Source organism: Brugia malayi, assembly GCF_000002995.4.
Source record: "Brugia malayi strain FR3 genome assembly, contig: Bm_v4_Chr4_scaffold_001, whole genome shotgun sequence".
Lineage (NCBI taxonomy): Eukaryota > Metazoa > Nematoda > Chromadorea > Rhabditida > Onchocercidae > Brugia > Brugia malayi.
Window position 1 is genome coordinate 2866770 of NW_025062478.1, and position 17215 is coordinate 2883984.

General features: G+C 28.5%; 3 protein-coding genes across 6 annotated transcripts; 1 reads left to right on the top strand and 2 right to left on the bottom strand.

Annotated features, from left to right (window-relative positions):
• Positions 1–319: 319 nt before the first annotated feature.
• Positions 320–10771, bottom strand: Bma-npp-9 (RanBP1 domain containing protein; the record flags this gene model as incomplete). 4 transcript variants are annotated; one of them, XM_043081426.1, is made up of 27 exons in its annotated part: positions 320–358; positions 619–732; positions 844–981; positions 1041–1300; positions 1442–1589; positions 1758–1904; positions 2166–2249; positions 2362–2526; positions 2693–2841; positions 3156–3212; positions 3373–3674; positions 3773–3883; positions 4006–4122; positions 4253–4373; positions 4494–4701; positions 5056–5196; positions 5421–5527; positions 5664–5888; positions 6012–6170; positions 6609–6739; positions 7126–7205; positions 7526–7719; positions 8203–8302; positions 8456–8536; positions 8880–9080; positions 9790–9801; positions 10730–10771. In XM_043081426.1, the coding sequence occupies 27 exons, from the start codon at positions 10769–10771 to the stop codon at positions 320–322; spliced, it is 3633 nt and encodes a 1210-aa protein (XP_042937360.1). The 4 variants fall into 4 exon arrangements, with proteins under 4 accessions (XP_042937360.1, XP_042937361.1, XP_042937362.1 ...); XM_043081427.1 differs by lacking the exons at positions 9790–9801; positions 10730–10771 and having other exon boundaries at positions 8880–9053; XM_043081428.1 differs by lacking the exons at positions 6609–6739; positions 7126–7205; positions 7526–7719; ... (3 more) ...; positions 9790–9801; positions 10730–10771 and having other exon boundaries at positions 6012–6147.
• A 2217-nt stretch (positions 10772–12988) lies between these two features.
• On the top strand, positions 12989–14713 carry Bm9274 (Uncharacterized protein; the record flags this gene model as incomplete). Its single annotated transcript, XM_043081430.1, has 2 exons — positions 12989–13150; positions 14219–14713. The coding sequence occupies 2 exons, from the start codon at positions 12989–12991 to the stop codon at positions 14711–14713; spliced, it is 657 nt and encodes a 218-aa protein (XP_042937364.1).
• A 1425-nt stretch (positions 14714–16138) lies between these two features.
• Positions 16139–17043, bottom strand: Bm6492 (Tubulin binding cofactor A family protein; the record flags this gene model as incomplete). Its single annotated transcript, XM_001891681.1, has 3 exons — positions 16139–16258; positions 16675–16740; positions 16864–17043. The coding sequence occupies 3 exons, from the start codon at positions 17041–17043 to the stop codon at positions 16139–16141; spliced, it is 366 nt and encodes a 121-aa protein (XP_001891716.1).
• Between the last annotated feature and the right edge of the window lie 172 nt (positions 17044–17215).

The following is a 17215-nucleotide window of genomic DNA, read 5'->3' on the forward strand; positions in this document are numbered from 1 at the left end:
TGCGTGAACTTATCAAACATATGGCTAATTCACTGAACTTCGGCGAATCTATTTCAACAATGCATGGAATTGCAATTGATTCAATAAATCCTGTCTATTTAGTGTAATAGTATTGCAGACAATGACTTACGTACTACTGATATAAAAAATGAAACCATATTTGGGGGAAAAAAGCGATATGTGAAGTATTTGCTCAGTCCATTCATTTATAAGCATCAAAACAGGTGCATATCATATCATACAAATACTTCAGTCCAATTTTCACAAATGATGAAATGTTCAAGAGAAAAAAAAATCATTATGATATCTCTCTTTTTTACTATTCCTGATCCGAATATTCTTTCAAAAGATGTATTCCCTGAAAGGAAATGAATTTATGAAAGTTGGAAATGTAACACTGCAGCCAAGTAAAAGAAATGTCATCTAGAAACAAAATTCCTTATGACTCCTTATAGTCATTCTGTTCTAATTCTTCCCTGTTCCTATCCTTGCATAAGATTAAAATTGCTATCCATCATTTTTCTCTTATTGTTTTTTAGTAGAAAAATGTGTAAAATTTTCGGAATCTTAAGCCATCTGGCAGAAGAAAAGACATAGTTTGAAACGATTAAAAGTTACCTCCTCGAGATCAAGATAAGCTTTTTCACATTCCATCTCATTCGTGAATTCCAACACTACTTGTTTACTCTGCGACTTTTCGTCCATGGCAACATACTTAATTTGATTCTTATTCTGTAAATCATATGTTTTACTTGAAACTCCAAAATTCTAAGACATGTTTAAAACACTGTAACTAGTTCTTTCAATAATTTTCCAGTCAACAAGCGAAATAACTTAACCTACCTGTCGGGAAAGACCATCTTCCAACTCGATTACATGCGACCATTGCATTTGTTCATCATCATTGTACAGATCAATTTTCATGTGTCCACTGCCCAACAATCCTAGTGCAATAAATCCAGTGAATTCAATTGGTTTGCTCTGAAAATTTTATGAAGTGAACATAGATTTCAAAACTCATTTAGCAAAAATAAACTTACAGGTTTCAGTGGCGATGCATACGCCTCGCTTATTGTAGCTTTCACTTTATGAGTGGAGAGCTCTTCATATTCATCATCATCATCACCATCATTTTCTCCATCATCATAGTCATTTTCGACATCAGCACTATCCTTTTTAGATTTATCGCCGGTGTGTTCACTACCTTTCCCAACATTTCGATTTTGCTTCTGCGAGGTATTATTCAAAGATGCCTCCAATTTCTTGCATGTACCAGAAATTTTTGGTGAAGTGCCATCCCCTTAAAGAAATATTTTTACTGCGATCGGATTTTTTTGAATAGCCTTTTAGAAGACAAACGATACATACAAGTATTCTTTCTAGGTCCACATTATTACCTCACAAATATGGTCACGTTCAAATAAAATCAACAACAGCTTACCTGCTGCAGAAGCGTTCTTCTGGTCTTGAAGAGGAAATTTACGTGCTGCAGCATTTTGAAATGCAAGGATAAATTCATCTGCTAAACTAGCATCCTTAAATTTAGCAACGAAATATTCATTTACACCTTCTTTTTCCTCCGAGTAATCCTAAAATGGATTTATACCAACGACATGATATTTAAAAAGCTTCGACTTAACAACTGGACAATCACTAGTTAATGTTAAAGAGTAGCATAAATGTCCATATGTATTAGCAAAACAGCAAACAATACATGTGACACTAATTAACAGTTGATATAATAAAACCATTATTACCCTGCACATCCACATACATGCATTGTCGGTATTCGGTTTCTTCTTAATGCTTGAGCTATCCGTTATAGGTGTATTGGCGCAGACTTTTAGCACTTGGTCTCGTCGCATAACAATACGGCATCGCTTTGTTTCGGGATTGAAGAGAATCTATCACAAAAATTTTCTTAATATTATTATTATTACTATACCACTTCACCCAATCATTAACAGTTTTTTTCTTTCAAGAATTTATACCAGGCAATTGCATTCTAGAATGCAACATTTAGAAATCATGAAAAATTTCCTGATATTTAGTTATATATTACAAATAAAACCTTCGTCTAACCACTAACCTATTTTGTAAACTTCTATAAGCAGCAAGGCAATAAAAGATGGTTTGGTATGTTAAGGTCTAACAATGAAATGAACCTTGATATCACCGACGCCGCGTTCTTTGTATTCCTTCGTTTCAGCTACATAACGATACAGTTTCGATCGAGCTTTGAACATCACCTGAAAACACAAGGAATTCATAATTATAAAAATTTTCATCATATCCAGCTATGATAGATAAGCTATTTCTGAATCAAAGTGAAAAATAAATAAGACGAAAAGAAAAACTGACCTGTTCACCTTCCTCACCGGTTTTCACTTCTATAAGTGACGGCAAAGGAACCACTGGTTCGTAATGTGCGTTTGGTTCAAACTCCTCGGCATCATCCGAATTATCCTCTGCTCCCTCTTCATTCTTCTCTTTGGGTGTATTTTGCTTAGCGTTGGAGGAGAAAATCTGAAACAACATTCGACACGAATCACAACTGAAATGAACGCATCTGAAAATGCTTCTCATTTGTTCCTCTAATTAGCTGTCATTATTATCCCTGCGTTCTTTCAATTTTTATTTTTAAAGATAACAAAATTACATGTAAAAATGATAAAGTTTTTTAGAAACTTACGGAATTCATAGACGTATCAAATTTGCCACCTCCAAATGGTGTTATAACTTTATTTCCTTCAGCAGACTTTGCCGATGTTTCAGATTTAGCTTTTGCTGCTAATGCAGCAAATCCGCCACTAGAAGATTTCCCAAAGACAGAGCCACCACCTGAATATGCAATATGCAAATTAATAGTAAGAGGAGAAGAATTAGGTTTAAATAATCTTCGGATTAACAATTTAATATTTTATAGCCCGTGTTAACAGCAAGTTTGATTATAGAAAGTAATAGCAGTATATTTTTTTTGTATTTTTCTTTTTGTATTATGTTTCAGATTTCGCTTTTAAAAATATTTGTGAAACAAGGAAAGAAGGGAATAAAAAAGCAAACTGCAGCTAAAAGCAGATAAAAATCAGGAACAATTCGAACTAAAATATTCGAAATATTGCAATCTATTGAAACTATATTGAAAGAATACTTACTAAATGCAGAACTACCAAAAAGGGATGATTTCGTATTTACGGTAGTGCTTTCGTTTGCTGAAATATCATATGTCATTGATCAAAGACAGTGAAAAAACTAGCATAAACGATAAGAATTCAAAAATCATTTTTCTTTCCAACAAATACAAATTTTATACTCATCCAATCCAATAAGCAAAATTAATAGTATGTAAATAAGTACTTTAAAAAGTTTTACTTCCTGCTGTGCTTGAAGTGGTTGAAGGTGATTTCGTCCCAAAACATGGTGGGCCACCGAATGCAGTAGAGTTGGATGGAGTAAATTTAAAACTGAAATTAGGCACACTTGGAGCTGACGAAGCATTTGTGGTTGCAGTAGTCGTTGTCGTAACCGACTGGAAAACAGAACTTGCAGTAGTTGTGGTTGTTGTCATAGGTCGAGAAACAAAGCTACTAAACAACGGTTGTGCAGCTGTTGTAGTAACATTTGCAGATGCAGTCGTAGTTGTCGCTGGCTTGAAGCTGAACGTAGGCAGTCCACTGTAAAGTTATCACTGATATATCAATGTATATACACAAATTTAAGAAATATGTAATAAATTACTAAAGAAAAAGGAAAATAAGTAATCTGTAAATACCTATTAAATGTTGTAGCTGTGGTAGTGACGCTTGCAGGTGAGCTATCACTGCGAAAACCAAATGTGATTCCACTGCTACCCTTAATCGGTGCAACTGTTGATGTCGGTTTGCTGAAATATATTATACTCAAATCTTCGATTTTAGGACAGCAATAACTACCTAGTAATAATTAAAGCATAAAGTACCTTCAAAAAAAAAAAAACTATAACTATAGATATCCAAAATTATATACCTTGAAAAGACTGAAGAAGCTGAAGTGGAATCACTACCGCCATCTTTAGCTGCCCCACAACATATACAGACAGTTGCATTTACTGTATTTGATATGTAGCAAGCGTTACATGACCAACTAAAAATGAGGAAAACTGAGGTTACAACTTCTAAAGTAAACATATATGCAAGAATAATATAATGTCGAAGTATTTGTTATTCTTAAAATTATAAACTAGAAAACATTCAAGAAAAAACAGCAAGAGTACCTTCCTGCTGGTGGTTTGAACGCATCACCAAAGCCTTTCATACTATCATTCTTTTCTCCTTCGCTTCCTTTCAGCTCTTTTCTCTCTCCCTTGTCACAGGATGTTGTCTTAACTGTTCCTCCTAAGATTTTGGAAATTTGATTAAAACAAGCATTTTGTTAATTGAAAGGAATATTTGTTTCTCGAATATATATCGATGCATATTTTCTATGAAAGAGAGAAGACAAATTGACAAAATCACCTTTATTATCTGCTGATGAGGCTGCATCTCGAGCAGCATTGAACATAGCTTCAAAATTCTTCGCAATTTCAACTGTTTTAAAACGAGCAGCAAATTTTTCCATCTTTTCTTCCTCTGCGAAATCTTGTGCAAGCCATACAAATGCTCGATCAGATTTTTGCAGTGGTGTTAAATTCATTGTTGCTTGAATTGTATGATTAGCACAAACCTAAATTGTTATAGAGGTAATAAAATATCAATAAAATTCACTAGTTTAATAATTTCGATGTTATGCAATTGAAATTAAACATCAAATTAGGATTTTCTACATCCCATTAGTGTTTTCTCCAATTAATCAGAACATGTATGCTGTAATATCTTGACTGTTGATTCACGATAGTCGACTTGGTGATCTCTCATAAAAACATCAAATTGGCATAGTAGAACTCAGAGAAATCAGGAATGAAAATTGGGTAAGAAAAATGGGAGAATATCTAAAGACAAAAGCAAAAAAAAGTATCTCGATTTTAATTATGGAAGAGTAGTGAGTATAAAAAAGTGCACAATTAAATAAAGCAATCACCTTGTGAACTTGATCACGGCGCATAACTATACGACATATTTTTGTTTTTGGATTTTCTAGAATTTTTAACATCCCGATGCCTCGCTCCTTGTATTCATTGTCAACAAAACGGAACAACCGACATCGTCCAGCAAATTTAACCTGCAGAATTTTTATGAAATCGTTGACATTTACATCGATTCTTCAAGCACATTAAAAGTGCCTTCCTTTGCCTTTTTCTATCCTATTTCGTAGAAATATGAAAATATAAAAAACTATAAAAAGTTTTTTTCTTCTTTTTTTTTATGCTAGATAGACGATTTAAATACAGAACAACTACAATGTTTATTCTGCAAGATTAAGGAATTACTGAAAAGATAACTTACTACTTCATTTTCCTCGCCTGTTGTTAGCTCAACAAGTTCTGGCAGTGGAACAATAGGCTCAAAATGAATAGATGGCTCAAAATGTTCCGGTGCTTCGTCATCATCACCTACAAGAAACTTTCCTCTTTTACAAGCATTCTTACTTTTTCCACAGAAATAGTTATCAAAAATACGAAACACGAAAATATAAAAAAATGTAACAAATCAGAACACAAGTTTTTAAAAGTCATCCACTAATTTTACCTGCTGATTCATTCTTTGTTAAAGCTTCACTACCAGCATTTTTCGGTAAACTATTCTCCCAGTCATCCTTCTTTTCAGCTTCTATCTGAGTAGCTTTGGGTGAAGAAAACAAATTTGCAAATGAGCCCGAAGAAGTATTGCTAGTTGTTATCGTTCCTGCAGAAAATGGTTTAGCCAGAACTGAAGTAGTTGTAACCGCAGTAGTTGCCACTGTTGAGACTCCTTCTGAAATTCTAGGCATATTAAGATAACAAATACACAAGAATATAATCAACACTTTAATTGGTACAAAATTGCAATAAAGATTGTTTAGTAACATAAAACACACACATAAAAGTACAAGCTTACGTTTGACGGAAGCTCCAAATGTGAAAGGCGCGCTCGTTTTTATTTGATTTCCCAAAACTGCTTGTGACTGTACTTGTTGCGATGGTACCTCTTTAGATGTAGCTATTGGAGTTGTAGCTGAAGCTGGTTTTGTCATAGCAGTTGATGTATTTGATACAGCTATAATATTATAGAATTAAAAAAAAAAAAAAGATGCGAAAGATTTTGCGACCAAAAAGAAATTGTTACTTCGATTGTTTATAATCCAATCAATGCATCAGTAAAATGGAAAGATATGTTTCTTTCTTTTTACAAACTATCGGCTGAGTAGATTGTAGTGCTAACTAATATCATATTAGAATTTCTTAAGTCATTTAATCCAACTGATGATTGTAATTCAAAGATTGTATCCATGATCAGTTTACCTATGCCATTAACTAAGAGGCTGAAAAAAAAGTTTAAGCCGAATGAGTATGTATATGGCAACAAACTGGATTAATGTTTAAATATTTTAATTTTACATTACATTTCTGCGTACCACAATTAATTTTATTTTTTCCATCTGATTTACTGATAAAATATTTTCATGATTGCAAACTGGAATTAGCTATTTCTAACTTTTTGTGCTGTCTATTACAACTGATGAAGTAACTGAGGATTGTAAAACAGGCTGTTGCTGCAAATGGGTTGCCATTGCATTTGGAAACATAGTTGTCTGTTGGAATGAAAAAGGTGCGCCGGTGCAAAACCTAAATAGGAAGTAAAAACAAAATAAGTATAGATTGGATCAATTTTCAAAATGTTGCAAGTGTGTATGATCTATTTCTGTAAACCGCACTTATTGCAAATTTACATCCTCAAAGAATAGTTCATTTCCCTCAATCTCAAGCAAATAACTAAGCCATAATTCCTTAACTGCAAGCATCTCAAGCAAATAATCCTCTGCCATCATTTGGCCAATTATTTTAGGCAAATGGTGGCAGAAGTATAGCTCACCCACTTAACTTTCATTATTAATTTCTTCGTACAAAAAAAAAAAAAAACAAATACCCTCCACCTTTCTCTCTCCCTAAAAATATCCTTCCCTTCTCAACCTTCTTCTTCTCGCCAATCACAAATTGTAAAAACTTCATACCCAGTTGAAGCCACAGGCATCTGAGGATGAGTGAACGCATTAGGAACTATTGCTGTCTGCTGTGACCCATACATTGAAGCCTCAAAAATTTTTATTTGTATTCATCCCGATATTTCGTACATATTTTCTAATAAATAAAACAAGAAAAAAATAGTTTAAAATATCCAACATGAAGAAGAAATGAATGACATTTTAGATTAACCGAGGAAATCAAAGTGGCGTCTCCCATTACAGAACTAGATTAACTATAAACAACTGAATCGAAATGATGAAAAGTCTAATTAGGAAAATAAAGAAATGACTCGGAAAATTTTTAAATTAACATCGTAACGCTACGCAGCTAATTCATATTAATTAAAAAATAAAAAGAAAATGAAATTACTACATAAAAGAATCATACCATAGCACGCTGTTGTTGTGCAGCAAACTGCAGTTGTTGTTCAAGAATATGATTAGAAAATTGTTGAGGAATGACTTGTTGTTGAGTATTATCCGCTGACGGAGTTACACCAAAAAATGAGCGAGGTGAAGTAGCTCGTGCAAATGTTGTTTGTGGTGATGCGTAACCAAGGGCCGATACAGATGATGCCATGGCTAAAAATTTAAGAATATTTAGGAAACAGTTGCACCGATAAGTGAAAAAGCTCACAGATTCTCTCACAGAATCAACTTATCACTTTATTACTGATTACCATTCTAGTATAAGCAAAAATAATCTGAAGATTTGGAAAAATTAAAAAAACTGAACGTATATTCAACAGGCTTGAACAAAGCTTTGTTAAAGTCAAAATAGACAAAGTGCAACGCCATGGTCACACATAACAGTATTATAACGACCATAAAATATAAATTAAACATTAGAATCCTGTATCTCATTTCCGGAAAACTTTAACCTTAGTAAAACACATCTAATTTTATAAAATGAAGATGAAATAAAATTCAATTTAAAATATAATTTTGCGACTAATAAAAGCATGTAGAAAAAAGAAAAATAGTTATTAGTTTAATTGATTACCATCCCAATATAAACCAAAACCAAAACATATGCAGAATATGCACTGAAAAACTTGCCTGGACGAAGGTCTGAGCGTTGCAAGTTTGCATATGAATCTCCTGTGTTTGATATTTTCAGCATGGCAACCATATTCATCAGACGATCAACCTCTTCCCTTTGACGCTAAAATTAAATTTCGAATCTATAAAAATCTTATCTCTAGCTCGACAGAACTAGATGATTCCTCGCTCAAAATATATGGGATATCAGTTTTTGCATTAAATAAGACAGTGAAAAAAAAAAAAAAAAATAGCAAAAAGAAATGTTCAAAAATACCTTATCCAGAATATCAATAAAACGTTCGTTTGCTTGAGCTTGACCTCGTCGCAACTCTTCCAAAATCATCTTCTGTATAGCCTATAATAACAGATTTTGTCGAAACTACAGCTATCAGAATTTCAATAACTACCTCTTCTCAAAATGATTTCGAAACTTTAGCACCCCAACAAAATTCATGTCTGTTATCGAAACTTGTAATAATGAAAAAGAAATTTATCAGGAATCACCACTAAGCTATGCGAAAAATGACTACATAAATATTCGGAATAAAACTCAACACAACTAGATCATCGATCTAGTAAATAAAATGGTAATCAAATTACCAAAAATGCTAACCAAATTATCTCAAACCAACCAAGCATGTAAATATTAATATTGAAAGCTTTATTAATTAGCTGTTGTTTAAAAAAATTCACTCTACCTCAACAGTATCTAGACGACGAAGAATATCACTCTGAATTCGTGTTGTATTCAAAATAGCCTGTACAATAACAGTATCCTCATCGGTTTCCACTTCACTACTATTTCCACCTCTACCACCTACATTACTTCCACCGGCAGCAGCGGCAGCAGCAGCAGCGTGACTATCTCTCATATTTGCAAAGCGATGAAATACGAATTTCTGCATGAAAATAAGGAAAAAAAAAATGCTTCAAGAAACATTCTTTTAAACCAAAAAGAAAAAAAAATTGAGAAATAATCTCCTCTATCAAAATCGTTGACTTTTGTTATGCTTCTAAACCTGAATAATAAGAAATTTGAAAAGTAAAACCCGAAAAAAAAAAAATTTGCAAGGCATCAAATACATCCATTTCACACTCTTTCGTAACTCCATTTATTCAAAAAAGTTAATAATTCTATGTATGAAAACATATACTAAAAAACAAACAACAAGATTACTAAACTGAGGGAAAAATCATGAAAAAAATCTCAATTCAAAATAAAGTTATTAAGAAAGAGTCATTCGATATCACTATAAATCTTAACCAAATTTAGATGATCTAAAATAATCACAGAGATCTTGTAACTTACAAACATAATGATAACTTCTACCGTGCTATCTACCTAAATATCACATTTTGCAATGAATTCACCTTTTTATGACCTTTGAACCAAACAATAACTTCTACAATGTGACCTTTTCAGTTACTATCATACTATAATCAATTCAAATAATCTTTAGCTAAATTCTCTCCACAACCATCTAATTTTCTCTACGAAATTCCTAAAACCTCCTTTCAATACCACACAAATACACTCCCGTTCTCTACACCTTCCAAGATACCACTTCCCGGTAACTCTCAGACTCTTAATTCAGTAAATTCCATAACCTGAAGCGAATCCTGAAACGACCGTACCACGGACAAACAGCGTTAAAACAATATCTAAAAGTGTCGTAGTTTCGTGATTAAACGTTTCTCGGACGTCTCAACGGTCCGTTATTTCTTGATTTGTCCCAATTTCATTTCATATTAAACAACAATTGGCCATTACAAGTAGTCATTTCAGTCTTGGCTAGAAGTAGAACTTGGCTTAAAGTAATTTTGCACAAATCATTTTAAAAAAATGAAAATAAAATTTCAATGATCTGAAAAAAATGAAATTAATTAATTTGAATATAAAATATAAACATGAATGATGTGTTTGTGAGAATATTTTAAAGTTTTTTTTTTTTCTTTTATTCTATTTATTTTATTTTTCCTTAATTGTTAATTTCAAATTAATTCCATTTTTCTAGGAAAAAAAAAAAGTGAATTTTATTAATTGTTAATAGTTTTCGTTTTTTCTTTCTTATTTTACTAATTTTAGATTATCTCTTCATGGCAATTATCATAAAATTCACCTTTTTTTTTTTTCTAAATTTTGGTTTAAGGATGGTTTTGATTTTTTTAATTTTCGTTTTGTTAGTTTATATTTTTCTTTTAACTTAAGTAATTCTAGAATTCTTGTTGAGATGGTAGTATAACTCTGACATTATTAATTAATTAATTAATTAGTTTGAACATAAAATATAAACATGGATGATAACAATGATATTATTATAATATTTTATCACAATTGTAATTGCCGAACTATGAGATTTTCAAACTTTTGAAATGTAATATTTATCAGATAAATAATGTAAATTAATTGAATTGTACTACATTTGAATAAGAAATTATATTTAATTGTTTATTCTCCAATAATTACTTTATTTTAAATTTATATCATTTCCGATTTTTGATTCAAGTGAGGATTATACCATTTCTGATTCTTTGTTTAGTTTAAAACTATTTCCGATTGTTGATTCAGTTTAGAATTACACCATTTCATGTGCTTCTCTTTTTTTTTTTTTTTTTGAAAAATATTATTTTTGAAAATGATATTCATAGATGAAAATGTTTTTTTGCGCCCTTTTTTACTTATGAATGATAAAATTTGATTCCGAAACTCGTACTAAATTTATATTTCAACAAGAACAATGACTATTTCTCAAACTTTATCCTAAATTTAGCTTTATTTTCTTTTAAGTATTAAAACAAATATATCTTCCATGTACTTTTACAATAATGTATCTTTACTTTGCAAAGTTTTCAGTTTATTTAACTTCAATATTTTTGATTTATATTTAATTCATATTTGTTTCCTGCAATTAAAATGAAAAGATCAGAATTTTTATAATTTCAGTGATCAACCAAATTTTTTTTTTGATTATGTTATCATAGTAATGCAACTATCAATAAAATTGTGAAATTTAGTATTAAAATATTTAATTGATACTCGACTATGTTAAATTAAATTTAAATTTAATTAATTGAACAAGATTAAACTAAATTGAAAATTAGATTAAATTAAAATCTATCGTTTTCATTTCTTTCTGTTATACAGAATTATGAAATATTTATCGCAATTAATGGATATTTATTTGTGAATTAAATATAATTATTGATTAGAAAGATAAGAATGAAATTTTGATTTATTTGTAAAAATTTTTTTAGTAAAATTGATAGAAGTATTGAGCGAACTGAATTTACTGATAATCGAATGATAATAGCATTTAACAGTTCTTATCTTTTTTGAATATTTATAGAAAAAGAAAGCTCTTTATTTAATTTTTTGCTTCATTTTTTATTTCTTTCTTTCGTTTTTTCTTTTTTTTTTCGCAAGTTTAATAATTATTCTCTTTTTACATCTGTCTTAATTATTAATTCCTCTTTCCTTGGTATTTTAATTAATTAATTAATTAATAATTTCAAAACTTTACTCTTCAAAAAGAAAAATCGCTATATTTTAAATTAAATAACTAATTATAAATAATAAAATTCTATTAGAATTCTATTAACTTATATTCACAATTTATTACTTTATATTTTATTATAACATAACAAAAAAGAAAGAAAGAAAAAAAAAATGCTAATGAATTTGACAAAACTAACAAATAAATAAAATTAATTTTATTTTCACAAAAAAAAAAAAAGAAAAGAAATTGTAAAAGTGCGTGAATATTTCTTTTTTTTTTTTTTTTTTCATTGCTCAGATATTTCGATATTTTTTTCTTTTCTTTTTCTTTTTTTTTTCAAATATAAATCAAATTAAGGTGGAGTATAGTAGTAAGTGAATTGAAGAGAATATGGGAATATAATAGAATTTGTAGTAATTAAAACATCAAAGATTACAATGAAAATATCGCACAGAAAAAAAAAAAATAGGAAAATGTCAATGTCACTTATTAAATCATTCACTTTTTATGTTCATTTTTCTTAAAAAAAAAAGAAAAGAAAGAAGAAATGTTCTTTCTTTTCTTTTTTTTTTTTTTTTTTTCTTAATTTTATTTTTTAATTATATCATTTTTGTGAATTGTTTTACATTGTTGAATTTTGGTTTTGTTTTTGTTTATATTAGATTGAGAACTTTTGTTTCTTTCTCTTTTTTTCAAATATGTTAATTTAAATATTTAACAAAATTTGAATTTTAAATTCAATGTATATTATTGAGTAATTAAACTGATGCAAAATTTAAATTTTAGTTTTTCTTTCAAATGATTAAAATTAAAGTTTGATAAAGTATTTCAATGTTTGTTAATTTTAATGTAATTGACAAAAATAAAAATCGTTTCATTTATGTTTTACTTTGGTTAGATTCTTTTTTTTCCTTCAATTTTTTAATATATGCTCCATCAAGTAATTAAAGTTGAAATTTCAAAATCTAGGTAAAAACGAAAATTTCTTAATAATTAAATTTTAAGTTCTAATCGATAATTTCGACATTTTTGAGTTAAAGTTAGTTTCAGTTAAAATTTTCACTTTTTTCAAATTATGGATGAGAAATGCATAATTTTCTTTTAAATTTTAAACTTTTCAAACACTTTAAGCAAAAAGTTTATAACCATATCACATCATTAGAAGAGTATCATAATTTTAGTAGAATTGAAAAATTTTTCTGCAAATACTCGAAAATTTTTTTCATTTAAAAAAAAATTCTAAAATGAATTTTTGTCTTTTTTTTTTTCAGATTATTTTATTGAATGAAAAATTAAGATTCTATGAAGGAATGGCCTTTAAAATTGATGATGAATTGATCAATATGATCGGTGATTTTGCAAATTTGAATCGTTCACCGGAATTCAAAGTAAAAACAAATGAAAATCCACCAAAAGTAGCAAAAGCACCAATTAACCGTCAATATTCTCTTAATTTAGCTGTTGGTGTTTCGGTAAGTTTGTTGAAATTCGTTACTTTATTAAATTAATAATTAATTATTTAAGTAATTTATGAAATTTTTTAGCATTTTGAATTAATAATTGATTTATTATTTTAGTTATGAAGTTTGTTATCTTATTAAATTAATTAACAATTGATTTTTCCTTTTTTTTTGATAGAAAGACAAAGTATATTGAAAAGATATAAATGATTGGTTAATTGATTAATGATGGATGAATTAAATGGAAGATAATTTTAATCTCTTAGTTTTTTTTTTTCTTCTTTTTTCATCGTCCATCTATTTGATTAAAAAAAGAGATTAATTAGTTAATTAATCAATTAATTAAAAAAAGAAAATTATATTTTACGAATCATTTTTTTTTTTAAAGGTATTGTTTGTTTATGTTAAATAATTAAATGAAGCATTTTTGAAAAAAACTCAAAGAGTTTTCTTTTTTTAAAGAAGAAAAAGAAAAGGAAAAAACTTGTTTTTTCCTTTTTCATCATTAAAAAAAGTGTTATTTAACAAAAAAATAAACAAAAAAGAGGAAGAAATGAATTGTTTTCTGTAATGACCTTTTTTTATTTTATTTTATTCTTTACTCTAACATATTGTAGTAATAAAATTAAATGGTAAATTTATATAAATCTAGAAAGGTTCAATTTGTTTTTCTTTTATTTTTTCTTTTAACTTCACCCTAATTCATTATAATTTCATACTCAACAGTAAATTTTTCTTTGTTTTCATTTTAAACCTTAAACAATTATAATAACATTATTTTTTCATCTATAGCTTTAATATTCTTTCTAACACCAAAGAATAAAAAAAAAAAAAAGAACAAAAAGAGATGAAAGGAAATAAAATTAAGAAACGTTATTGATTAATATCAGTTAAATTTCGAAAATGATTTATAAGCTAAATCAAAAACAAAAAATTTTCATATTATTAAATATCACACCTTTTAATGACTAATTTTAATAAAACTTTAATAAGCAAAAAAATAAAAAACATTGATGATTAATTTAATTATTAAACTTTAATGTGTCTTGAAGAATATATTAAAATTAAAATAAATTTCAGGAAGAAATACCACCTCTTAATGAGGTAAATAGTACAACAAGACGACAATCAACTGGTAAAATATCCAATCCAATACATTTAATTAATAAACGTACTTTCTCAGCTCCAATACAGATGAAAAATGATATTGAAAAAATACGAAAAAAACATGAAAAACATGGAAATTTTTCATTATTAAACAATAAAAATATTGGAAATAAAGAATTAAATTTTGAAATATTAGCAGAAGAAGAAACAGATTTGCTATTATCAACAAATAATAATGAAACAAAATGTGTAATAAGTCAGAATGAAGCATTAACAAATGATAATGTTGATAATACTAATGATAATCTATCTATAAATTCAACACTGTTACTACCACAATCATTTCATACTAAAATTATCAATAATGTGGGTCATCGAGGATCTATCATTCTAATTAATGATGATGATGATGATGTTGATGTTGATGTTGGTGTTGATATTGATGATAATAAGTCAATAAAAAAGTAAATAACTTGCAAAAAAAAAAAAAAACTTCAATAATTGTTTTAGTAATTATTGATAGAAGAATAATTAATGCTATTAATTAATTAAATTTATCAATTAGTTGGAGAAAAAGAAAAGAGAATATTAATTTATTAGTAACTAAGATATAATTTAACTTCATAAATAATGGATAGAGTAAAATTAATGCTTTTTGTAATTACCAAATATCAAGTGATTAGTGAATTTCAGTTGTTGATAATTCTTATCTTCATTATGCCATTTATTATTTTGTATATAGAAATAAAGTTACATATCAATTTTGTTTTACTTTTTTTTTGTTGTCAAAGTACAGCATCAGACATGGAATTCCATTTGTTATTTATTCAAAAATAATTAATTAATACTGATTCTACGAAAATACTCAACTTTACCGGAAAAAAATGTAAAATTAATGCAGTCCTAACTAATTAATTCTGGTCGGGAACAATATTTTCAACAATTAAAATCGTTGAATTCGCCTTTAAACATTTTAAATCCATAAAACTTTTGTAGAAAATAGCGTATATCAATTTTGTTAATGATGTAATACTTTTACTCTTGAAGTAATAACTTGTCACCTATGTTATTGTAATAATTTTCAAGAAATCCAACAAAGGGTACATTTAATAAGAAAAACCTAAAGAACTCATAAAATACTTCTCGTCTAATCTCTTCACTTGAATACTTCCTAACAACCTATCATAATTCATTATTGTTATCATTTTCATAATATATGGGAAATTACAACAATAAAGTAAAATGATTTCTTGTAACTTTGAATGAGATGCAGATGGAACAAATATCATTATTGAATTTTATTATTTACCAAGCTCTATATTTTTGCAACAAGCAAAAGAAATAGGAAAGAAAGGCAAAGCTACCAAAGTAACATTGACAATTGCTGGGTGATTACTCTGATAAGGAATATTTGATCACTCTATTAAAAAAAAAAAAAAACTTTTTAGTCTTCTCAAGAACCAAATTAAAATTTATGACATAGAAATGGAATTAAATACCAATTCTACCTCACAAACAATAACAAAATCAAAGTTAGCATCCTTTGAGCTGCTCGCACAATATTCAATGTTTGAAACAAAAACAAAAAAAAAAAAAAACCAGAGGAAATATCCAATATTTTCCAATCATATGCAATGATTACCCTTCATGACACGAATTTTTCAAAATAGAGATCAACTGAGGAAGAAATTGAAGCAGCTGCTGTCCATACGTGGAGTTTTTCGAAGTTGTTCACGAGAAATGGACAATAACCAATAATGTGATGCAGAAAGGAATGTTGCAAAGTAAGCCGCAATGTTACGTTGAATAAGCGTAGTTGGCAGCTTTATAATTATTAAAAAATCAAAATTACCATATTATCAACGAGAAAACAAAGAAGGATTTTCCATTCCTTCAACCTTCCCGTGTTGCTTCCTTAATCTTTAAGTATTCTTCTGTACCAGTTTTAATTTGCTCTATAGCAGCAATATATTCTGGTGTATTTTGTAATATCGCTTCATGCTCACTAATCACCTGAAATAGAAGCTAATTATTTGCATAAAGTATAGAAAATAATCTATTCAGAAAAGAAGAATAAACTGAAAAAATCACTAAAATGTTCAATGAAAATTATACACTCTACTTGTATGAGTTTTATTTAATGATATTATTATAGTTAATTACCTTTTACCTGCCACTGTGGATAATAAAAAATAAAGATTTCCCTATCAATAACCTAGCACATAAATCATGATGCAGCGAAATAAAATACCTAACCACACCTAATCATTACAAAGATGTAATTCATCAGTATCTTAAAGTAATTAAGACAAATCAATAATCAATTTTTGATTTCGTTGTTAATATCAATCAATTACTAGCTAAAGCTCTTTCAATAGAGGAAGTAAAGAAAAAAGGTCATCTTATGTCGGAAAAATTTTAATCCAAACCTTTTTCAAACTTTCAACCGAATTCATCAACCGTCGGGCACATTCTGGTATCATTTGTTTCGTTTCCTTAAAAAAGCTTAAGCACTTCTTTTCTCATACAATATTTTACTTCAACATAATCATGACTATCAGTTTAATGTAAACTTTAAGTACTTGGAAAAAAAATCGAAAATAATCCCAAAATATGACCTGAATTAATTCAATTTGTTTCTTAACAACATGTTCATCAGCATCGCTACTACCTTGCATTGCTTGCAATTTGATCACTGACTTTTCTTCTTCTTTCTCATAATAACATAATTCTTTTACCAGTCGTTTCACGACACCTGTCTTAATTGATATATCTCTTAAAACTGCAGGATCTGCCATTATCCTGCAAAAAAAGCAATTTTTCAAAATTGACAAAATTAAGTTTTCTAATTTTCATCACGGCATAATATAAATATTTTTCATGATGATTATTATTTTATCCATTGATGCATTATATGGACCCTGCTTAATTGTCATCTATTACTAGAGGAACATTCATTTTACATTTTAT